Source organism: Talpa occidentalis, unplaced genomic scaffold, assembly GCF_014898055.3.
Source record: "Talpa occidentalis isolate TD23 unplaced genomic scaffold, MPIMG_talOcc4v2.1 talOcc4.7, whole genome shotgun sequence".
Classification (NCBI taxonomy): domain Eukaryota; kingdom Metazoa; phylum Chordata; class Mammalia; order Eulipotyphla; family Talpidae; genus Talpa; species Talpa occidentalis.
The window spans coordinates 67,044,871-67,070,074 of record NW_023605083.1 but is presented as its reverse complement, the minus strand read 5'-3'; the positions used below and the strand labels follow the sequence as shown (position 1 = coordinate 67,070,074).

Genomic DNA, 25,204 nt, shown 5'->3' with positions numbered 1-25,204 from the left:
CATGGAACAAAAGCGCTGTTGGCACTGAGCTCAGTTTTGAATATGACAAATCTCCAGTTCCTATGGGACAGCTCATGTGCTGCACCAGCCCACCCTTGGCAACTAATGGCAGTATAAAGCGGGCACTTGGGTTCATACCGGTCTGTGTTCAAAGGGAAGGTAAGCCCTGAAAGAAAGCAGGGTTGGGACCTCGTTGTCTAGATCGTTGAAGCCAGAGGGGGAAGACACTCTTCCAGCGTAAGAATCAAGTTCCCCATTTGCAATGCCTTCCCTTAGGCAGCTGCTTTTCCCCTGCCATGTCCAGTGTCGCGTCTGCTCAGAGAGGTTTTATTTCAACTCACAGTCTTCCCATGCTGCTCATTTTTGTCCAGTTTTTGTGTAAGATGTTATGACACACTGAAGGACAGCCTGAGACATATTAAATAGGCTGGGTTGAATATCCCCATTTTGTTCATTTTGTTGGGATAGACAGGCATATGTGGCTGAGTCCCACCAGAGCAGGGGGAAGAATACCCACCTTTGGGGTTTTGGCTTCATCATCATTTGCACCTTTCACTGAATTGACACTTAATTGACCTTCATGGAGGGTCCAGGAAACCGGTGCCTATGTGTATGTGTCCTTTCTTCCAGTGTAGCAATCAGTGCCAAGTATATTTCCCTAGGTCTGGTGAAGTAACGTGCATGGTTGTTCCCTCTCCGCCCATGGAGTCCTAGTATTTTTAATTTAGCTTTATTTCTAACACATCTACAGAATCATTAAATTTGTCAAACAAGCTTCAGATCCTTGCACCTGAGAGATTATTATTCTCAAGATTAAATATTAAATATTGCACAAAAATATGTGGTTCTATTCATCCGTTGCTCAGTAGTTAAATCCAAAGAATATCAGGAAGTTGTTTTTAACGCTAAACACCTGTCATTCTGGAATAGTGGGATGGACCTTCCTTCCCCCTTCCCCCCCTCCCATGTGCGGAATATTTGGCTCAGTGATGCCACACACGCCAAGAAAAAAGGCTTGAAAGAGGCTGGGCTTCTATTGACAAGGGGGATGCTGTTTTTGACAGTGTCAGGGATGAAATGGGCCTTAAATTTTCAGGAATGGAACCAAGGTGGCAGGACCTGGTACTGTGTGCGAGGCAGTGGCCTGCCCCTTCTGGTGAATTCTTTCGTGAATATAGGTGATCAGTGAGTGTGTCAAATGGATCTTTTCAGGAAAGGATGTCATCTGTGTGGTGTTATTTCTGTGCTCCTGGATAACGCTGGATGTGGCTAAGATCGTGTCTGTAGGCCGTATGCAAAGGCATGGCTGCCGAGAGTTCCCGGGGGTAGTCAGGTAAAGGGGTATTAGGTCCCGATGAAAATGAAGGGAAACCGTGGCCATGAGACTAGTTGACAAAGGCATGGACCATATTTGCCAACTCTATCACTGCAAAATGTTTACCAGCTGTTGATCGGATGGAATTAGTAATGTCAGAATTAGTACTGGGAGCTTTAATGTGTGGAACTTTGGCAATAAGGTTACAGTAATCCATCCTGAGGTGCCATTCATCTTTCCAGGAGGTTTAAGAACAGGATAATGGGCCATTAAATGGTGAAGCAGTGGGAGTAATTACTCTTTTTCTAAATCAGTCTTGCATATGGGTTTTAACCCCCCAAGGCTGTGTTTACTGGGCCATATTAACTATTTTAACTAATGGGATTAGAAGGTCCATGTGGCCCCATTTTGGCAAGTACCAATTGTCAGTAGTAAAAACGTGATTCAATTTTAATTTATTATTCATTGGGTCAGAGCGTTCATGCCCAGCATATTTTAGGGTAACAGGCATTATGGCTATGGGAATCTGAGCAATCTAGTAGTTCGGATCATTAAGGTGAGAAATACTTGGCTTCCTTACTGAGGAAATGTTAACTCCTCCCATATTACAGGGAATATCTTGTTTAAATTTAGCAGAATTCCCCCATGTAACTCTTAATTTGACCCTCAGTGTTAAGGTTGTGAACTTCTGATAATTGGCACATGTCAGCTGATGCTAAAATTTAAATCAGAAACCAGGTTGTAGAGCTGCAAATACTAATCAGCAACCTTTTCTCCTTTTATCTCTGTTGCTGTTGTATAATTTTTTTTTTTTAAAGATTTATGTTTACAAGACCTGGGGTACAGGCCAGATGCGCAGGAGGGTGACAGGATTCACCAGAGACAGAGCAGGGAACAGAACAGGCAGACTGACTGAAATACACTGCCGAGGGGAGCAGCGGGCGAGACAGGAGAGGTCTGCTGCGCCATGTGGGACCCTCACTGGCCGGCTGGGATCGAACAGGTGCTGCAGAGGCTGCGGACTGCTTCGCAGCACAGCATTCAACAGCCTGCGCCACCAGGGGAGGCCCCATTGTATAAATTCTTTCAGTAAATTTTGGATTTCTAATTTGGTCAAATTATGGGTTTAATTGTAGAGGAAAAACATGCGTTTGACTTACACACCCATTCTCCAAGTTCTCAATCAAGATTTTAGGTTAGTAAATATTTTGCTCTTGGGGAAATGTTTCCCTCACCAGTTTCATATTCTTCTATCACAAAAAGATAACCTTCAAATAGTTAATTTACTATAATTTAAAAATATCCACTGCCACAGATTTATGAAATTTGCTTTCACAGACATCATTTCTTCAGAATAATGCAGTTAAAAAGTATCATTTTATTACTGATGAGGAAACTGAGGCTGAGAGGTTAACTGACTCGGGGGTCATAGAGTAAGTAAGGGAAACTAGGACTGAATTCAGCCCCCGCTCCCTACCCCCATGCTTACAAAGTCCAAATTTTATGCTATTATGAAACTAAAACAAGTTTTAACCACTCTATACTGTATTAACCTATAAATCTCACTGTTGGAGAAGGTAAGTTTTGTAATTATTTGAGTTAATGAATGTTGACCTGGAGGGAAAAAAAAAAAAAAAAAAAACTTGTGAGTCAACTATAGGAATAGCTAAATATGCATGTCTCTGTGATATGGGATACACATACACACAATCTTGATTCTATTTAACTGTTCAAAGAGAATGAAGAAGCTATCCTAATTACTTTAATCAAATAATTAATCTTTGGGTTTTATGTGAAGTTTTTCTAGCAGGACACATTGCTGTGAATGAGTTTTCTCTCTGATCCTCCAGCCCACTCTCCCTCCAAAAGTTTTTTTAATTAAGGAGCTGAGCAATGCTGGTACATCGCCAACACAGTTCTGAAATTCCTCCAGGTTAACTGGGGAAACTGGAAAACTGGCATCAGATCACAAGAAGAAGCCTTTGCCACCCTACAACAGAAGTCACATTTTCTGAGCACCTGAGTTTTTGAGTTAGGTACTTTTACACATACCATCCCATTAATATCTTTTAATTTTCACAACCAAAACATAAATTGCCAATTCCTCTAACCAGATGAGTTAGCTAGCTCAGCAGAGTGACAATAGCTGGAGTAAGTGACCAAGGTCACCAAGGTAGGGGTGATTATGAAATGCACGTTCTTTCTGCTACTCTAATGTGAATAATGGCAAGACTTATGCAAAACACTGGGAGAAAACCTGACCACAATTCCAGTTGGTTAAAAATTTCATTAAAATCATAGAGCAATAGGAACATTACTGTTCTAGTCCAACCTCCTTTCATAAATAGGCAAAGTAGAGATGTAGAGATATGGTGACCACCTGAGTCCACATAGCTTGCTGTGATTCAGACCCAGACCAAGTCTAGTGACCTTCCCAACAGAATACATAGCCAATCCCAGAGCTGCCTCCCTAACTTGAGACTTAGGCAGGGGATCAGGAATATTAATGATATTGCCAAGACAAAGCCATAGGTCTAAGTGTGTATTTTGCTAAACGGCCTTCTACCTACTGCCCTGCTTGTAAAATTCATGCAGGCATCTGCTGTCTCATATCTGTAATTATTTTGGAGATCCTCTGTGGGAATGCACATTCTGAGTACAAATCAGCAGCCTAGTCAGGTGCAAGGTAGAGCCATGAGCTTCCTACTAGGCTCTGCCTTTCATTTCCCTCCTACAGAGCTAGGTAACACTTCACTGGCAAGAGGCCATTAATTTGTACTAGATTAAAAGTACAACTACTTAAGCACTACTTGCCTTCCCCATGGGACCACCGTAAGACTCAAGCCAAGTTTATCCTACTGATTGGAATAATGGAGTGTCTCTCTGTGGACTAACTCAGGCTGGAGAGTACCTGGGGACTGACCCTCACAGCCAGTCAGACCCTGCCTATAACAGGGTCTCTGAGGAAGTCCAGGGCACGAAAACATTAGATTTTCAGTACTTCAGGTGGAAAAGACTGAATAATTTATGAGAATTTATACATGCCAATACATTAGTATGAGTTATCATTAAAATTTTCACTTCTGAACATCTGGCAGGCTGCCTGGCCCCAGTAGGTACTCAATATTAAATCACTGCTCCAAAACCTTAAATTGCATATAATTACTCCGGATGATAAAGGGGCTCAACTAACCTGTAAGATTTTTTTGCCTTTAGTATTTTATATAAGAGCTTGCTTGAGAATACCTTTTTAATCAATGTGAGGGGGCTGTGTTGGGAGGATTCAGGTTATTGGAGGACCTACCTTCACCATCAAGTCCATCAGATCACAGACAACTAAATAACTGAAGGTACACTCTGGGTTAGGAACCAGCTAATGCACTCATAACTAGAGGTTAAAGTTAGCCTTCACTAAGCACAGATCCATGCATAAACAACTGCAATGCAGTGATTTATGCAACTGAAGCATGAAATAGGTAGCGCAAGAGTAAAAAGGAACAGGTGATCAGCTTTATTTGGAGATTGAGATGCCTGAGAATGGCTTTGGATGCCAAAAAAAAAGGAACCTGTCAAATAGGCAAGAGGGGAGGTATTTGGCGTGGTTGGTCGGCCTTATGTCACTCTTTTGAACAGCTTAATAAAAGAATAGCCATCACTTACTGAGTATGCCAGGAACCGAACTGGAGTATTTTCACATCTGTGATCTCATACCTAACACACTTCCTGGAGGAAGGGATTATTTTCATCACTTTTGAAAAAGGAAGGGCTAAATGATACTTGTTGAATGCCACATGGCTAATAAGCAACCGTTCCATGGATTTTGGAAGTGTTCCACAGATTTCTAAGAATTTTGCAATAGTACACAGGAGGCTAAGTGGGAGATAAAGTCTGTTCTCCAGGCCCACAAACCTGCTTCAACCACAGCAGCTACCCTTTGATATATTTTACATGATACAATTCCATGTAGAACTATTTGAATAAGGGCGCTGCTGCTTAAAAAAAAAAAAAAAAAAAAAATGCTCTAATTGAGCAAATTTGTTTCTTGGGGCCATATAAGCAATTTAATCAACATGGTAGATAACTGAAAATTGACTGTACTAAGCACAGCCTAATATATCCACATCAAAGAAACAAAAACATTCAGACCGCACATATTTCCACTTTGAGCCAGCAAATACTTGCTGTACTTGAGGGCAAAGGCATGCGTGAGTCGGAGATGGTGAAGTCCTACATGCTGAAGGCCAATCAGCAATACTTCCCTTTCCCAGATTACCAGAAGCTAGATTACTGGCCTCATTTAACTGAAGCCAGCCCACAATATTAGATTCATGTCCGTGCTGTGCACCATGCGCCAAGGGCCTCAGCCACTGCTAGTGCCTCAGCAAGTCCCCCACTGACAGCAAAGACAGATCTCTTGCTGCCAGGTGCCGCCAGAGACAAAGTGGTTATAACCACTAGTGGAGTCATTTGTGATGCACTTTTAATTGGATCAATTTCCTCTCAATTATGCAATCTTTGAAAATCAGATGCAATTTCATAATCAGAACCTGGGGCTTTCTGCAGGTGAAAAACACAAGACAAACCAGTTCAGCATCACTTTAATTATCTCGTTTTCTATCCTTTGGCAGCTATCACGACAGAAGCCAAAAAAATAATGCCACCATACACACACACACACAAAAAAAAAACAATTTTGAGTAGCTAAGGTTAGTAAATTTTGTTTCCATGAAAGCAAGGTAATAGCTGTTTGGCCTGCTATCAGCCCTGTACCTAAAGAGAAAGATATGTTATTTAGCAAACACGAAAGCCTCAGGAACCTTGTCAAAAGTTTCCTCACCCACTTCTGGTCTTAAACAAAGTGTCTTCCTTTTACAAATTGTAATTATAAGGATAAAACAAATGGTAGAGGCTCAATTTAGAATGGAGTGTTTGATGACTCTAAACCTTGGGGGCTGATTCTATATACATGTATGTGGGAATGAGATTTGGATTATCTTTACGTAATGGTGCTTAACGCAGAATTTTGACCTGGGTAGATCCTAAATGCCCTCAAAGCCGGCAGTGTCAGACAGGGAAGCAAAACAGCATAGTACAACTTACCCTCCCCAAGTCCCACATTTAATGAAAATGCATGAACACCAGTGATGAAGAAATAGTTACCAATTATTTAATGTTTGACAGAGATGGAAATAAACTCCAAAACCAAGAATTATGTACTCACTTGGGAAAAATACAGAATAAGGATCCAACAGTTTTGTTTTAGTAATGAAAATTAGGTGTGTCCACCTCCCCAGCTTGTTTCCCCTGGCCTGTGCTATGCAGTTCTTTAGACAACTCTTAGCACAGGTCAGTGGGGAGAGACAGCATGAAAAATGATGAGCCCTGAACACTATCCAAGAGTGTGCGCTGACTTGTGAGCATTTATGTTTGTTTGTTCCCATCTTCCTCCTTTGGTGTAATTCCAATCCACATGCTCCTTCAAAAGGCAAGCAATTTCTAGACTAAAGGCTTCAACACCCATCATCTAGGGTCAATCCATTCTCTGTCGTATCTGCATTTAGAGAACAATCCAAGAAGGTACAAAACCCTCAGGGCTGAAAGGTTCTGTCTCTGGACGGGACTGTCACCTACTGGCACCAAGTGAATGAGCTGTTACACAGGCTAGGGGATCAGATCTGTGACATCATGCCACAGGAATACAATGACTGAAACTCAGTGAAAGGTGGAGAAGATGCATGCTGGGGCCTGCACACTGAATGCAGCAGAGCAGAAGAGAAAGTGTCTCAGATGAAGCATAGTAGGAAATATATAGGAGGAAAATGACAGGGTTATCAAAGCCAAGAGAGGAAAATGAACATGGATTCAATACAAGGGCAAACTTCAAATACCACAGCAAAAACCACTGAAGACTTGGAAGCGCCTAAGTTCTAATCAAACCAGCTAATCCCATCATGTGTACTATTTGGGGTACTGCATCTATTAAAGCTCTAAATTCAAGAGGAAAATAATGCAAATAAAAAGCACTAAAAGAAATTTTCCAAAGAAGCCAATAGAAATAGGACACAGGCTGAGTCTACTCTATAGTACCATCAACACCCAAGGAACAAGGAGAGGAAAGTTGGCAGAGGTATGGGCATTTCTCCTGCCTTATGGGGTAGAGTATCTTCTCAGATGGTAGGTGTAAATCTTTATGCAATGATCCCAACAATCCAAGACCAACAGCTGCCCCTTAGGAGTGAGGGCAATGCCCACAGGACAGGTAAGCCCCTCTCGGATAAGGACGCTGTAGCCCCCACCCTTAGGAAAGTGGAGAATTTCCTTGCGACTACTATCAGCCACGATGAGATCACCTCGAGCATCCACACACATGCCGGCGATGCAGCGGAAATCCTCATTCTCTGAGAAGAAGTGGCTAATCTGGCGACCCAGCTGCCCGTCAGGACCCACGGAGCCAATAGAAAAGCCACCCTCCAGGTGGTGCTCATTCTGCCGATTTTCCAGATTGAGGCCCAGGCCCTGGGTGAAGTAGACAGTGCCCTCAGCATCACAGGTGACAAACTTGGGCCGCACAGCACTGCAGAGGCAGCTGGATTTGACCACCCCTGCTCCTCGGTCAACAGTGAAGCACCAGAGCTTTCCACCTTCCACATCAGTTACCACGAACTGGCCGGATGGAAGGGCCGTGATGCCCCAGGGTTTGCTCAGCTGGCTCCTGTGACAGGCCACGCAGTGGCCATCCAAGGTATACACCTTGAGGGAGTTATCATAGCTGTCAGTCACACCAATCAGCCCGTGGCAGTTCATGGCCACTGAGAGAGGTGTGAGATTAGGCAAATCAGCTCCAAGGAAGCTCAGCACAAAGCTATCAATGCCGCTGGGGCTGCGACGGATCTCCTTCAAAAAGCCTTTGCGGGTAAAGACTTGTATACGGTAGTTGCCACGGTCAGCAACCAGAACTTCGCCTTGACCAGTCACGTAGAGACTCACTGGAAGGTTGAACATGCCTGGAGTGCTGCCTTTGGCCCCCATCTTCTTGAGAAAGAGGCACTGCTGGATATTGGTGGCTGTCTCACAACCCCGCTGCTTAACAGGTGAGGCCCTTGGACTGGCAGCCACTTCCTCGGGGCTCACGTCCATCTCTCTAAAGGTAACAGAGGAAGAGGCAGCAGAAGCTGCGGCCTCCATGGCCCAGGAATCTTCCATGTTGACTGTCCGGGGCTTCTTAACAGCCTGCCCAATTTGGAGGGGGCCAACATGGCCAACCTTAAGGAGCTCCACATCCTGTAGGATGAGCTCACGGGGCAGGCTGGCGGTGAGCTCTGGCTCCTCCTCATCAGCTGTCTCCTCCAGTAGTGCCACATCTGCCTGCTTGATCTTGGCCAGGAAGTAGTCACAGCGAGAGACAGCCTGCACCTCTGCAATATTAAGCAGGTAACTCTGCTCCTCTACCATTTGACTATTGCACTTCTCAGCCTCTGCCAGAGAGCCTGTGAAGAACTTTCGAGAGCGGGCCAGCTCCTCCTGGACCCTGCGCTCCTCATGGCCATATTCCTGGAGCACTGCTTTATACCTGGCCTGAAGGTCCTTGGAGATACCTTCCAAGGCTGCCTTCCTCCGCTGCAACTCCTCCATAAGCTCCCGCAGACGGGCCAACTTCTCTCCAAAGTCACGGCGCCGCTCCTCAGCTGCTTCTTTGACAGGGAGTGTACAGTGGCCAGGAGGCTGGTGGTCTACCTCCCGGCAGGGCTCACATAACACCATGCCACAGCTCCGGCAGAATTGCCGGGGCAGCCGCCGCCCACAGGCCCGGCACATGAGCAGCCCCACAGCCTCGCTGAGCCCAGCTGTGTCAATGATCTTCAGCACTGTCAGGTTGTCTGTTAGCTGTGTCAGGCTGGTAATGCGGGTAATCTTGCTGCAAAAGGGACAGCGGACCCCATTGATGCTACTAGCCAGAAGCTTCTCCAGGCACTGGCGGCAAATGGTATGGCCACAGTGCAGGAGCTTGGGCCGCAGCTGCTCCTCTGTGAAGGACTCCATGCAGATGGGGCACTCCAACACTTCCCGGAGGGCATCCAGGTTCAGGTGAGAAGCTGCTGCAGCAGCCATTGCTCTTCCTTTGAGGGGTCCTACTAGCACAGCCCAGAACTAAACAGCTCAGCATTCATGCTCTGAAGGGCCAAGTCCTGCTGAAGAGAAAAAAGAAGTCATTATTCTGTTGCCTGTATGAATTAATTTACTTCAGAAATACTTAAATAATAGCCGTCAACACTCACTCATTGGCTTATTTCACAACTCTGATTGAACTTGACTCTGCTAGGTGATGGTGGCACACCAGGAAACAAAGCAGACAAGGCACTGCATAGTAGAAAAGCATTCAGATTCTTTGAATATGCCTTAGTGGTGTTACTTCTAAGGAGGTAACCTAAACTCTCCAAAGCTCAGCTATCTGCAAAAAGCATCACCTAGCTATAAGGCAGAATTAATAATGGTGTCTACCTTATCAATTTATGGAAGGGTTAGTAACATGATTATGATACACTTAGTATTGCCACCTGGTAGGTAATGTGTTTAATAAAAGCAGATGATTTATTGTATATTCTGTGAAACCTGCAACTCAATCTATATTAGGAGAAAGCATAGAAAATTATGTACAGGAAAGGATTACACACAAAGTTCCACAGGAGCATGTGGATAGAGTAGAGGATTCTGCCTAGAGGAACTGGGCAAGGCATCCCAGAAGCAGCTGCCACTCCTGAGATGTTTTGAAAGAAACAAGACAATGACAAAGGCATTTTAAGAGAAGAAAACTGTGAGCAAAGTAGGGAGGCGTGTGTGTGTGTGTGTGTGTGTGTGTTTGTGTGTGTGCACGTGCACGCGCCACATCATTTCATGTTTGGGGGCCCTCGGATCATCCAGAGAAATAGAAAATTATAATGATTAGTTTTAGGCAATCAGTAAAATATTAGATCAGAAAATATATGTATTTTCCGTTCATCTCTCCTATGTACTCCTCCATCCACCTAAGACAGGTACCATGTAATGTGATAGATACTAAGGTTTTCTGGACATAAACCCTATTCTTCAAATGCTCAAACTTTAGGAAAGGAGGCAAGACATGTAGGTAAATCATAACCAAGGCAGAAGGTAGTATCATAAATGAGATGTAAACTAAGTTTGATGGAGGCTATGAGGGATTCACTTTAACTTGAAGGGAACAGAATTTTCTGAGATAGGACAGCATTTGATAAGGGCTCAGGTGCCCAGATATATGGAGAGGGGGGAAAGGGAGGAGCAGGCAAAGGGCATAATCTGAACAAGAGTTAGAAAGCCAGGGAAAGGATAGCAACTTCAGTGTACTAGGAGAACAGAGAACATCGGGGTTGTGGGTTTGTTCCCTCATTTGTAAAATGAGAATACTTCCTTCGCAAGGTCAATGGAATGATTAAATGAGATAATATATGTATATAATGCTAAGATTTGGCTCAGCCTCAAAAAAGTCGTAAATAAATTTTGGTTCTCTTTTCTGTCATTCTTAGATTAAAATTATGAGCTCATGGGGAAATTAGAGTAATTGATATGGAAAGGTAAGTGGGAAAATGATTATTAGAAGTCTTGAGAGCCAAAATGAGACCTCTGAACTTCATTGTGATGGGCACAGTGAAGCAATACATTTTGTGGAGCAGGGAACTGATGTGATTAAAGGCTGAATGAAGTAGGGGAAAGGCAGAGAAACTAGTTTGGAAAGCACTGCAAAATTGCCTGGGGGAGCCAATGGGAAGCCTGAACTAGGGAGCAGGTGGTAGTAATGGAAGGGTGCGTTTGAGCACTTCTAGAGGCACAATCACTAAGATTTCTAGGCTTAGTATATTAGGGTAAAGTGAAGAAGATAGGAAAGCCAGTCTCAAGCCTGGATAACTGAAAAAATGGTGGTGCCTTAAGAAAATAGTTTATTTTTGACCTGGAACAGCCTTGCTGTATGTGCTATGAACACTCCCCCCATGCTTCTTGAGCCACAAATGCTCATGAAGTAGAACCACCAAGTGCTCAGTGATCTTTTGCCTTCTGTCCTTGTCAGCTTGTACCCCAAATTAGAATGACTAGATCTGCAAGGTGAGCCATATGGATAAATTCAGCCCTTCTTAAATGCAAATCCTGCCGCTGCACCTGTGCAGTCTTGTGATATGCAGACAATCATCAAGAAGGTCTAGGGCAGGTTAGGTTGGTCTAAGGACAATGCAGCAGACTGGAAAAGCCTTGCAAATGTCATCAACTCTTTCTCTATGAATACTGAAAAGGGGGAGTCAGTGCAAAGATATATTAAAACATCCCCCCATACTTAGCCTTGCATTGTAGTCAGCCAAATATTCCATGAAGTCAATTCTACCTCCCAGAAATCCCACTTCCCATCTACTGGAAGGGAAATAGCATACATCTAGTACCTACTATGTGCTGCATGCTTCATAAACGTAACCTCATTTAACCTTGATAATGACACTATGAAGTAGGTACTATTTATGTTATCTTATTTTTACAGACGAGGAAACTAAGGCTCAGAAAATCTGGCACAAGTCACTCAGTTCAAACGGGATGAAAAGCTGCAAAACAACTATCTAACTTTTTTTTAACCCAGCATTATTTCCAGCTTTTTTTTTTTTTTCTTTTATTCTTCATAGAAGGACTGTGGTGTAGACCAGAGGTATGGGGGGGTGAGAGAATTCACCATAGACAGAGTGGGGAGCAGAACAGGTAGATCTACTGAATCACACTGCTAAGGGGAGCAGTGAGCAAGGCAGGAGAGGTCTGCTATGCCATGTGGGTCAGCTCCCAGCTGGGATGGAACCCAAGCCCTAGAGGTAATAGCGCTGAGACTTAACCCCTAGGCACCAGGGAGGCCTCCAGCTTTTTTTTTTAACTGTCCTATTACACTTACTAATGAGGGTTCTCTAAACCTTACTCACGAAATGCTGCCTTGTAGCATGTAATTATCTGTACAAGCTGTGATAGAATGGGCTGGATTGATTTATTAAGTTGAATGACCCACTCCTACACACTAGCCTTGCAGCATATTATGACTCAAATCTATGCCTCAACACAATTATCAATTACCACGTATCATGAAGCCTTGTGGTCCCGTGTGAGTATCTGAAACTATAAATGCTGAATCTTTAAATGCCATGAGTCTGGCAGCAATTGTACAGAATACTGATAGAATCCTCAACTCATGATTTAGGCAAGCCTTCTCATCTACACCAACAGCTTAAGTTATCTCTGCCATCATCTGGGACAACAGACTGAGGGCAACATTTGGTGTTTGGATCCAGAGCATGTTACCTTACAATGCATAGGGACATCTGTTCTTCCCAGAGCTGGCACTGCATATCAGCTAATTAAACAAGTCTGCCAACTTGTAAAAGTACCAGCAGATTCTTTCCCCAGCTTTCTGGAATATCATACCACTCCTCCTTTAATTAAAAAGCTTCCTCCCTCCCTATCTAAGTCAACTACTTCGAAAAAGAAATATACTGTGCTCACATCCATCCCCCAAATTATTTCAGCTATGTGCAACTTCATGAGGCTCTCTGAGGCAGAAGAGAATGTCAATGATTCCTGAACTTGTCATGCTTTGCCAGGGAACTTGAGTCCCTCCTATAGCATCAGGCATGGAAAGAGCGTGAACCATGTCTACCCCAACCATGACCTGAGAACACCGCTCCAAGCAGGATCCTCGTCTGATATAAAGCCCCTCTCCTCTATACACAAGGCTGGACAGTACTGTGAGTGATTCAGGTAGAAGGTTCATTCAAACTCAGTTTCCCTGAAAAGACTAGCCAGGCAGAAGGAACTATCTTACCCTCTTCCCAGATCTTTCACTTAGCTGCCAATTTTTTGCCAGTTAAACTCTAAAACTAATAAGAACCCTTCCCAGGCTAATTACAATCCTGCCTGCTAGCATATATTGACCATGTTCCCTGTTGTGCACTTTGTACTGTCAACTCTTGACCCCTCACCATATCTAACTTACCCACACTTTCCCCCCAACTCCTTTGAGCTCACGATTAAAAATGCAGTATTAATACCATATTGATACTAGCCCAGCTCTTCAGCTCCAGATGAGAATTTATTCCTCAAGTTGTGCTGCGACTGCCCCAAGACTTGGGAAATTTCTATAATTACACATACCCCGCCTGATTTAGCTGCTTCCCCAATCCATGATATAAATAACCATGACAGCAGAAAAAAGCAAAAGACAAACAAGAAACCCATGAACCTTGAAGTGAGAGATCAAATAGGTACTGGCATTGATAAGTTGTGGCAGAGCAAGCAAGGCATTTAGCCTTATTACACTCTTTTCTTACCTTATAAAATGGCTACTGTGGTATCTAGGGAAAATGTCTACAAAGTACTTAGCCTGAAAACTAAGGTAGGAATGCAATAAAAGAATGCTAAGTTGCATCACTTTAGTAAAACCAGGAATAATACTAGCAATAACAACTAGTACTGATGTTGACAAAGCATTTTGTTTACAAACTATTTTGAAGAGACCATGACGCTTTCCTTTCATGGCATATAAAGGTACATAAAAGGTTCAGTCAATTCTGAAGGAATCTGATTGAGGACACTAGACATCCACATTAGAAAATGATGGCAGATGAACTCACAACTTGCCCAGAAAATAAGCTGCTATAATTCCTTCTATAAAGGAATAGCTATGGAGTGCTAGAATTAGTAGTGAACTCAAAGAGTAAACTGAGATCAGGAGCAGAAGTCAAGATCTCACACATCACAGGGAGAAGCAGAACTGAAAAATAAGAAATGGGGGTGTCAGTATTATATAGATTAAGCAAGTGAGCTCAGAAATCAGGCTTCCTGTATTTGAATCCCAGCTCTACCATTTCCTGTGGCAACATGGGCATGTCAGTTAATCTCTTTAGTTTTCAGTTTATCTAAGAAAAAGGGCTTTAAAATTGTATCCCCTCATAATGTTATTGTAAAGATTAAATGGGATTATACGTATGAAGCACTCAGTTTAGTGCCAGGCATGGCATACAATCAGCTGTGCAGTAAATACATTTTCAGCAGCAGCAGCATTGGTAGTGGCAGCCACCACCCAGCCCCTAAGAGGAATGAACTGGTCCTGCTCAGCAGGCAGACTGTCCCCAAGGCATCAGACATGTATCCTTCCCTAGGGATTGTCTGACCTGATCTTAGAACCAAAGGAGTAGCGATGATCCAAGGTTTCAGATATCCCTCCAGTGCCTGAGCCCCTACCATGGGATACTTCTCTAGATGTCTCTATTTCTTGTACCTCAGTTAGTACTTTGGGGGCTTAGGCCAAACTAGAGAAATTTAAGCAATTAAACAAACCACCTACTGTGAGTCCAGTCCCATTTAAACACTGGATATAATTCTGAGCAAAAACAAATATAAACATGGCTCTTCCCATAAAAACTAGAAAACATAAAATAGCCTATTTCCTTTCACAAGACATAAAAGTTCATCCTCCTGCTGACACATTCCACTGGCTTGATGGGGTTTTTGCAAGGCTTATCACATTTCCTTTCATGATAGCTTTCTCAACTGTGTTTAGCCCTTCTGCATCTGAATGGAATGCTAACCAAGTACATAACTATACTGGCACCACCAACCAAAGGCCATTCTCAGGGAGTAACCACCAGGATCTGATTTTAAGAAAGTCAGTGAGATGCCCACCACTCACCCCATCCTGTTTGTGGGACAGGATTCTGAAGTTTAAATTACTCAGGGCATTAAAGGCAAGAGCTAAGAGAAACTCAACAAGCCAAGGGGGCTTATAGGGAAACACAGGCTCCAAAGCTGTACCAGCGTGGGATAAAAAATACCCAAAAGGAAAAAGTTTGTGGGAAAGTAAACTTAAGCTAAATTATGGCAAGGGTAATGATATGTGAATAAAATATCGAAAATAGTTTGCTGGGAAAGCACTTGCCTCTAAAACTAGGGGCCTAGTTCTAGGGGCCTAGAAAGGTTCCCTTGACTTTTCCACAAACATTTGGCTAACACAATGCTGCCAATGTGACTCAAAGAATACAGGACAAGGGGGAAATCAACAGTCTTTTCTCTGGACCTCCAACTCATCTCACTCAGCTCTGCTCCAGTTCCTTTCTCTGCACAGAGCATGAGTTCATTTAATTGTGTGACTTTGACTAAAGGATCAGGAAGCAGGTCCTGGGAAAGGCAGGAAAGGATGGGGATTTGGGGGAGACTAGAGGAGACTGCTTTGGGCCACTGAAATCTGACAAAGCAATATTCAGTTCCTTTCTAGCACTGCCTTCATCTCATAATTGCAACCTCTCATAAAACTATCATTTACTGAATATTAGGCACCTTTTATTCATTATCTCTTATTCTCAAAAAAACTGTGTGAAGTATGTGTTGTAGAATAAGAATTTTCTTTGTAAATAAGAAAATCAAGGCTCAGAGAAAAGCAAGCTGTCCAAGGCCTCAAAGCTGGTAAATAAATAATGGAACTGAAATTCAAATCTAGGTGTGATACCTCCCAGCCATAAAACCACAGACTCAAAGGGTGTTACAGCTCACTCATTGGTGAGGTTACCACTCCCTCTTGGCAGTCTGGCTGTGGCAGTCTAGGATTGATGTTTTAAATCTGTTTTACCAGGAGGAAGCAGTGGAGGAAGTGTCACAGGGGCAGCACCTTAATATATGGACAATGATCCACTTCAAGGGCTCTTCAGACACAGAAGTATGTGCTCTTGAGTGTTGGAAAAGTCTAAAAAAACTTAAAGTGTAACTCAGGAGTCACAGACCTGGACTCACATCCCCACTGTGCCACTCACTACATAGCCATGGATAAATCATTTAATCTATTAGTTTTCTCATCAGTAAACTGGGAATAATTCCTAGATTGTTCACAGGCTCGACTGGCAACCCAGGATTAACTGATATCACGTACATAATAAACACTCGGAGATGTAGCTATTCACATTTTTAATAGAGTGAAGTTGATAAAAGCACGTGCTTGTCCAAGATCACCAAGTAAATCTGCAGCAGAGGAAGGATTTTGGACTTCAAGTCTCTGATTGCCAGACTGATTCAATTCCAGTACGTATTTTCATTAGGGGTGTGTGAAGATATTCCAGCTAAAGTCAGTTGGCTTTATTCTGTCCCGGGGGGAAAGAAGCCACAAAAGTGATAATTCAGGACAGGAGTTACTATCCGGAATATGAATGCCTTCAGCCTCAATCCCTGCTATGAAGTGCTTTGTTTTTGTTTTTGTTTTCCCCCAGGTCAGTGGCCTCCATCCCTCACCTACTAGCTCCTTTGTACCTCATCCGGTCTGGTAACGCCAAGCTCCTCCTCCTCTTTACCCCTCTTCCTTGTCTGAGGGAAGCAAGGACAAAACACAGGCCTACTCCCTATGTGAGACAGACTGACCCCCTTTAGAGTTCAATTTAATATTCAGTGAGCAATTATTTCATTAGAAGGGAATGGGCTAAGACTCAGATCAAGAGTGATACACAGGGAGATGAAGTAACTCACTCAAGATCACAAGGTCAAGAACAGGTTATGTGAATCAAGGTTATCTGACTCTAGAGCAGGTTTCCTCAACTTTGACACTGCTGACATTGACTTTGGGCCAGATAATATTTGGGGGGGGGGGGTGGAATGTCCAGTAAACTGTCAGTATCCTTGGTGTCTAGCTACTAGAAGCACAGTAGCACCCCATACCCCAACTGTGACAACCAAAAATGTCTCCAAACATTGCCATATAGCTCCTAGAGGACATAACCACACCTGGCTAGTAACCACAGCTTTAGAACTTGGCACAAGGCTAAATGCTCAACTCATATGTGTCCCTCTTTTCTTGTCACACTCCTGGCTCAAACACCTCATTCACAAAGTCACTACCTCTTCAAGCTGTAACGGACCTTATACAGTACTGAATTAATTCAATCTACTACATGACTGAGGGAGAGAATCTAGCCTTGAGATCATGTTCCACTCATCCTCTAGCGATCTCACACACTGTCTGCTATTATGGCTTGGAGGAACAGGGATAGGAGAGCTTAGATGGATGACCTTGAAGAGTTTCCTGCTTTATGCCCCTTTTGACCAATGACCCCACATTCGTCAGGCTCAGGGGAAGAATGTGGAGTTGGTGGCAGTAGTCTGGCTGCCTCATGATTCGGGGTCTTTGGTTAACAAGTCAGGCTTCTTCAGGAGTCCTATCTGTGGAGTTATGACTTTGTTGCTGAATCCTGAACTCTGCTAAACTTCATAAGGGCTCATATGATATTTGGAGGTCCTTGGGTTCCTTCCTTTGCTTTCTATGCAGAGACCACAGGAAAATTCCTTCAGCACCCCAAGACACCAATCCATGACTATATTCAGAGTCCTTTAATTCTACAGTCCAGTTAGTCCACCCCCACCCCACCATTCCACACTCCCCTTATCCTCTTTCCAAGCATCTTCAATACAGAATTTCAGTCTTTGGGGCTCTAAATTGCAACTCCCACCAAATCTTCACTCATGTGCCCCAAATCCTTCTGGGATTGATTCTTTAGTCCCAGTTTCCAAATCTCTGCAGCCTTCAATTTAGCCTGGCAGTTTAACACCCCAACCCCACACCTCTGATTTCTGCTCTCAATTCAAGCCCCCACCTTCTGTTGCCTCAGGCACTCTGCAGCCCTCACACCTTGCTCCTTCCTTTTTTTACCCACTCCCCGTCACGTGTTGCCCTCAAACCTTAGCCAGGTCCTTTCTTTCTGCTAACAAGATACTGCTTCCCAAGATTCCCCCAAGAAGGCACCCCCGCAGTTTCCCCCAGGATTCCATATGGAAATGGCCTCCCCCTTAGTAATAAGCATAGTCCCAGACCCTGTTCCCTCTAATGGCAGATCTTCCTCGAGTACCCCAATTCCTTTAAAGTTCTTAAGGTTCTGCACCCCAATCTCAGCAAGGCCCCCAATTCCTTCATATTCAGGAAATTCTGCTTATTCAGATGCCTGCAGGGCCCTCAGATTCCCTCCCATCTCCCAGACGCTGCGCCCCGTCTTTCCTCGGGGTCCCCCACATTCCCTCATACCTCCCGTGCTGCTGCATGGCTCATCTTCTCAGAGCCCCTCGCTCCCCTCCCCGAGCTGCATCTGTTCCGAGTTCCTCAGCCCCACCGAATCCCTCCCGAGCTGTTTCCTCACAGCCCCACCCCCACCCGGCCCTGCCCCTCAGATCCGGTCCCCGGACCCTGCCAATCAGGCACGGACCGGCCGCTGTCCGCCTGCACAGCCCCGCAACCTGCCGCGCAGCCACCGCCCGCTATGCCGGCCGCAGTAGCTCGTAGTCGACCCTCTTTCCCGCCCCCTACCTGACCGCCCGCGGCTCCGACGCGTCCACAGTCGCCAGCCCACCCGCCCGCCGTCTTCTGCGCATGCGCTGCCGCGCGCGCGCCTGGGCGGGCGCCAGTTCGCAGAGTCGCCTGTCGGTCGCAGCGCCCCACCCCCCCGAGGCATGCTGGGACTTGTAGTCAGCCGGACACGACTGCTGGCGCCCTGGGCTATGTAGGGCTGAGTAGGCTTCAGGACCCGCGGGCATTAACAACACGTAATTCAGCTTTCTGGCCCCACTGTACAGTTAAAGAAACTGAGGTGAAAGCTCAAGTTCTCTCTGCCACTAGAGAGCTAAACTAGAACCCGTCTGACTTAAATCTGCTCAATTAGCCTCTTCACTAAAGCTTGCCCTCCACGAGTGGTCCTCAACAAAGCCTTGCCTTCCAGAAAGCCTTGTGCCTTGCAGAAAGGCTCTCTGAAGCTCAGCTCTCTCATTTGAGAAATGGGATGGAAACAATACAGCTTCCATTTGGCCAGGCACAGAACTTGGACTTGCTTAGAAAGGTGGTGCTTTGAACCTCATGTCGCTCTCTGGAACACTCTGCATCCTAGAGATCAGTTTATTGGATGAATAAATTGCTCTTGTGAAGGAGTCTCATGCCTACTAAGCTGGGAGGCCGACAGCAGAGGTAAATATGGGGACACATTCTGCAGCCCCTGTCCCTGCAGATTGAAGCTACCTAGGAACCCAAACCCAGGTCTAGCTGTGGTGGGGGTGGGGTCTGGTAGGAAGAGCTGGGAAAGGGTAAAGTCTTCCCAGGTGGGAGCTGATCTTCTGGTCTACTGATTACAAGGACTTGTGATCTCTTAGACAGTTTGGGGACAATCACTGGTTCCTACAGGTCACCATATAATATAGTTGAGGAGTAGGAAGGGGGATGAAATAGGATGGGCTTGTACTTGAAATCCACCTCTATACGTGCCCCTGCACAATGGTAAAACAAGAAATGATAACGAGCAAAACTACCGTCTTTGAGTTGGTAGTGTCTGGCTGTATGTAAATACATCACATGCATAGCTCTCCCTGTGAGGTAAGGTGCCATCAATGGGCAGGTGGGTAGATGGCAAAAATCACCTGTTTGTAATCATAAGACTCAGATTGGAACCCAGATTCATCTGAGAACCCACCTCTCTTACCCTTGTTTAATTTATCTGCACATTCTCTAAATGGACATGAGGTTTTCACTGAAGATTAATAGAGATTTTGAATATAATATAGTGGAATGCATTTAATTAATGTGTAGGGTAAATAAATTAAACTCCACAGCCTTTGGTATTCATCTGTGGCCTTGATCCTGTGAATGCAGAAGGCAGTTGTGCCTAATTGTGGACACCTGGAGTGTGGGTGTGTGCACATGTGTAAGTGTGCACACCTGCGCCTAGAAGCTAGGCTGAAAGCTGCGTCTACACGAGGGCAAGGGTGGTGTGACTACAGAGGAGGCCAGCCCATAAGAGAACGCTGGAGAAAGAGTGTAAAGTTTTGTGGTGGGCTGGGAGCCTCCTGAGCCTTGCCTGCTGCTGAGACTGCTCTGCCTGCTGCCTGCTTGCCCTAGAATGGTAACTTTTTTTCTTTTTTAAGTTGTAATTAGTTCTTCCACCCTCTGGACTATTGGTTCCAAAAGCCCCAGCTCCCAGCATTTCAGATATTAAGGGACATGGGAGGCCAGCTTGGTATACTCTGTAGCATCCTTTGCATAAACTTGGAGGTTCTGGATACCTGGTTTGGCATAGACCCTGAAACTACCTGAGACCTTGAGGATATACTTGTAGTCCAGGGCTAGCCAGGGATAAGTTGAGTAAGGAGTTGGCTGAAGAAGTTGCTGAGTCAAGGAGCTGAAGGTTCTGGGGCAGGTTTTGTTCAAATTTGGCAACCACTGGGTGAAGATAAAACCTTGCAGGTCCAGGACAGGTGAGGTGCTTGCTTTCCCCACCTCTCTGGTCTCCTGGGAACCCCCAGGTACTCATTGCAGTGTTCAGCAAGTATCAGTACTTGCAATTTGATAATTTCTCACAAAGCACATACCAGCTTAGGTTTTAATTATATACTTTCCTACCATCTTCACCAGTGTGCTATTAACTCCCTGAAGGACAGTGTCATTTGTTGTCACATCTGTTAGCACAGCATGTAAGAGTTGCTGAGTGAGTCAGAATCAGAAATGTGGCATTAGGCAAATCACTTTCCCTGTCTGACCTAGAGTTATTCTAGCTGCAGGATGACTCAGTGGGGTCCATTGGGTAAGAGACAACCTTTTATTGAACACCCACAATATACCAGGCAGGTCATATTGTCATATGTCATAATTAATCCCCTCAACAATTATTCAAGTAGTTACCAGTAGCACCATCTTACAAAAGAAGCAATCAACCAAGATTCAGAGAGATTTAGGTAGCTTGCTTACAGTAGAGCGGGGTGTTAATCCAGGCTGGTCAGGCCCATGACATGCTCTAAACCACCATCCAGAGACTACCTGCATCTTACCATACCAGCTGTCTTTCAGTGTGATTAAAGATTGTTAGTTAAGACTCGAATGAGAAAAGGAGAGACAACAATGCTTACAAAGTCAGGGCATCTAGGGGGAAATCATGGCTGTCATATCATGAAGTGCGAGCCTGTTGATGCAAAGACACAAGATAAGCGGTTGTGAGCAGCTTTCCTAGAAAAAGCAGGACATGTGCTCTGCCCAGGGTTTCTGCTATGTTGGAGCCTCAGCTCTGCTTGTTTCACTAGAATAATAAGGAACTTCTCTCTACAGGTGGCTGAAGTACCTCCACCAACAACTTTGTTGCAGGTGGGAGGGAGGAGGGAGTTGCTGTCAAATAGTTTCTTACCACCTTGACATTTCACCTAAACACTCACAGGTCAGGTGGGGTGAGAGCACCCTGCACCTGCCACTCTGAAAGCCATAGTTTCCCATTGAGACCCAAGTGAATTAATTTGGGTGTGACCATAGCTTTATCCCAATGTTTCCCCAGTTACGGAAGTGCTTGCCCTGAAAGTCTGAGCATATGACCTTAAAACAGCAAACAAAAACAGCAACAACAAAACAGAAGTGCTTTCTTTTCTCTTAAAAATGTCTTTTTTTTTTTAAATGCTTAAGTTACCAGTTAAATTAATTACCACATTTCCCATGAAATATCAGGGTAAAATTAGCATTCTGGGGAAATGTGCTTATTTTAATTCCGGGGCTGTGCCTACCCAGGCACAATATTAACATTCCCCGTAGACAGAGAAATTGAAAGAAATACCCTTTGTGGAGCACTTTAAAAACTCATTATTCTTTTTGTTTCCATTTAACATTGAAACCTCCTGTATTGGTTCCCTAGGGCTGTCATAACAGTGTCACAAACTGGGTAACTTAGAACAAGCAGTTGTATTCTCCCAGTTCTGGAAGCTAGAGGTCTGAATTACCAGCAGGCCCTGCTTCATCTGAAGCCTCTAAGGAACAGTCTTTCTTGCCTCTTTCAGCTTCTAATGGCCTCAGGTGTTCCTTGATTTAGGGGGAGTATAACTCCAGGCTCTGCCTCTCTCTTCATGTGGTAATTTCTCCCTGTGTGTCTCAGGTCCTCACACCACTTTCTCCTCTCCCCATGTGTCTGTGTCTTCTTATAAGAACACTATATTAGATTCAGTTTGATCTCCATCGTTACTGAAATTCTAACCTCAACCTCATTATATTGACAATAGCTTTATTTCCAAATAAAGTCACATTCTGGCATATTGGTGGTTAGGCTTTCAATTTTTTTTGAGGGGGTGTACAATTTAATTGATAACACCACCTATGAGCCAAGTGTTGTTTTTTTCCTTTTACAAAGAATATCTCTTGCTTAACTTCTCTTTAATTCTCTGTAAAATCAGGCTACCTAACTAAGCCACAGTACTGTTGAGAGCAAAATGAGGTATTGAATGTGTAGCACTTGCATGTTTAGCTATGTTAGGATGTTGCTTAATGTAGTAATGCTTATTATATTGCATTTATTATAATAAGTTTGCTTATTAGATCCACCATTATTTAATAGAAAGAGTGAGGACTTCAGGGTCAGACACACCTGAATTGGAAGTTCCACCCCTCTGTTAAGGTTATTTTCCGGAATAGATGAAAAGATGATTTGATGTAATGCTTAGTAACTTGTTGCAACTGATGAGCTGTGTAGCCTTGGACAGCTTACTTCTCCTCTCTCTTCCCCATTTTCTACCTCTGCAGAAAGGAATAATAGTAGTTATCTAACACAGAAGACTGTTGTGAATGTTAAATGACTTAATAGATCTAAAGATTTTAGAGCCCTGCCTGGTAAGGAATAATTATTCTATGAATGCTAGCCATTATTGTAATTATTGTTGTTATTACTATTTTTATTCTCCACAAAATATTCTTCCTTTCTTCCCTTATTAGCAACTGAATTTTAAGAGAAGCTTCTTGCTTGTAGAATGTAGGAAAGAAAACATAAGGGGTTAAAGCTTTAAATGCACCCTACCTAAATTTGTGTCTAAAGATGTATAATTGCTAGTTATCATAAAATAATATAAAATTGTATCTATCTATTTTACTCAATTTATGACTGAATAACAAACACCAAAATGTCATGATTTAAAACAACAAATAGTTCTTATCTCACCATCCCCGTGAGTCAGAAAGCTGAGCACAGCTAGCTGGGTCCTCAGCCCCAGTCTCTCACACAAGTCAAGGCATTGGCCTGGGCTGGGGTTGCTGGCAGCATGGGGGCTCTTTAAGGGCTGTTGGGCTTCTCATTTCCTTGCTGGCTCTTTACTGGGGACTGATCTCACTTCCTTGTCTCATGAGGTTCTCCATGGTGGCTCATTTCATTAATGTCAGGAAGAGAGAGTGTGGGATGTAGTAGCAAGAGAGAAGTCATAGTTTTGTAACCAAATTGCAGAAAGATATTCCCTCAATATTCCTATTTTCTGTTGTGTAAAAACAAGTGGAAAGCAGTATACTCAAATGGAAAATAGTATAACAGGCACTGAGTTTTAGGAGGTGAGATCATTGCTGGTCATTTTAGAGGCCCGCTCCCTCTCACTCCCTTCCTCAATTCTTTTCTCCCTCCCTCCGTCTCTGGTTCTGTTTACCCTTCTATTCATTTGTGTGTCTGTCCCCAGTCTACTTTCTGCTGAAACTCTAATTTCCACATGCCATACTCAGTCCCTGTGTTTCTCAGTCAAGCTCACGCTTGGTACGTGGTAAGTACATGATTGGTATTTAAATTCACAATCTAAAAGTACATTTGAGTGAACTTTGTACACTAGCTTAATATAACCATTTTATTATATTTCCATGAATATAAATGCCTATAAATTTCCTCTTTAATCTCTTTATACATACTTACAATCAGACTGGATATCCAACAAATGTTTTTCTAATACAAGTTTATACATTTTATTTACTTAATACAGAAAATGCTACAAGTCCGGGCCTCCCTGGCAGCATAGTGGTAAAGTCTCAGTGCTATCACCATTATGGCCTGAGTTTGATCCGTGGCCAGAGAGCTAACCGATATGGCGCAGCAGACCTCTCCTGTCTCACCCACTGCTCCCCTCAGCAGTGTATTTTAGTAGATCCGCCTGTTCTGCTCCCCACTCTGTCTCTGGTGAATCCTCTCACCCCCATCACAACCCTGTACCTCTGTCCTACACTGCAGTTCTTCTATGCATAAATAAATCTTAAAACAAAAGTTAGAAGGCTTTTTTCATACTGGCCATGACAGTTGTCAAACTGGACACATGACACTTAAGAGTTTGTCAAGTTGACACGTCCACCTTTGAACATTTAACCACTGCAAGTGAGACTGCATAAATGTCCTTATAAAGCTTTTTTAAATTTTATTTTCTTTGAATTTATATGGGGAAAAAAGTGATTCAGAACTTTAAAGGTGATTTTATATCCCATGGGTTTATGTGCATTGTCCAGATACAGTTTACAATGATTTGAACTAGTGTAGATGGTCAAAATCAGCAGTAATCAAACACTGAGTAGGTGCTTGATAAATGCACCCAGGGAACATTTCTGGTGTAGTGTCATCACCTCAAACCAACTCTGTGCTAAATGACATCTACTGGAAAATTCCCCATAGGCCTTAATTTCTGCTCATCCACATATCTCAGATCTCCTGTGCCCTTGGCACTTGGATTTGAACCAACTTTCTTTTTATGGGGGCTGCCAATACCCTCTCCTTCAACAGGTGTCTGTAAAACTGGCTAGTAACAATGAGACCGTCTCCTCTCACCCCCACTCCCCCACCTCACATAGTCTTCTCATATCTTTGCTATTCATTTTCCTAATTTATTTTTTAATAGTAGGGGACTTTTATTGCTACTTTAAAAATGTAAACATAATGCAAGTGAAAATGCATTTGGAAGAATCAAAACAGCATGTAATGTAGATGAGAAAATTCCCCCCTCCATTCTACTCACCAGCAATAATCGCCTCTACTGACTGTGCAATCCTTTCGCAGCCCTCTTTCCTCAGTATCTTATTGAGAAAAACACAGT

At 43.7% G+C, this 25,204-nt stretch overlaps 2 protein-coding genes across 7 annotated transcripts in view; one reads left to right on the top strand and one right to left on the bottom strand.

The window, feature by feature from the left end:
* The window catches only part of ASTN2 (astrotactin 2), an 834,050-nt gene that overhangs the window by 612,037 nt on the left and 196,809 nt on the right, over nucleotides 1–25,204 (top strand). The window lies entirely within an intron of this gene.
* Nucleotides 2,956–18,720, bottom strand: TRIM32 (tripartite motif containing 32). Of its 4 annotated transcripts, none has more exons than XM_037494590.2 (2): nucleotides 18,678–18,720; nucleotides 2,956–9,504 (listed from the first exon to the last, which is right to left on the bottom strand). In XM_037494590.2, exon 2 carries the CDS (start codon nucleotides 9,422–9,424, stop codon nucleotides 7,463–7,465), a length of 1,962 nt encoding a protein of 653 aa, XP_037350487.1. In that variant the 5' UTR covers nucleotides 9,425–9,504; nucleotides 18,678–18,720; the 3' UTR covers nucleotides 2,956–7,462. The 4 variants fall into 4 exon arrangements, with proteins under 4 accessions (XP_037350487.1, XP_037350488.1, XP_054545507.1 ...); XM_037494591.2 differs by having other exon boundaries at nucleotides 2,956–9,501; XM_054689532.1 differs by lacking the exon at nucleotides 18,678–18,720 and adding an exon at nucleotides 18,399–18,448.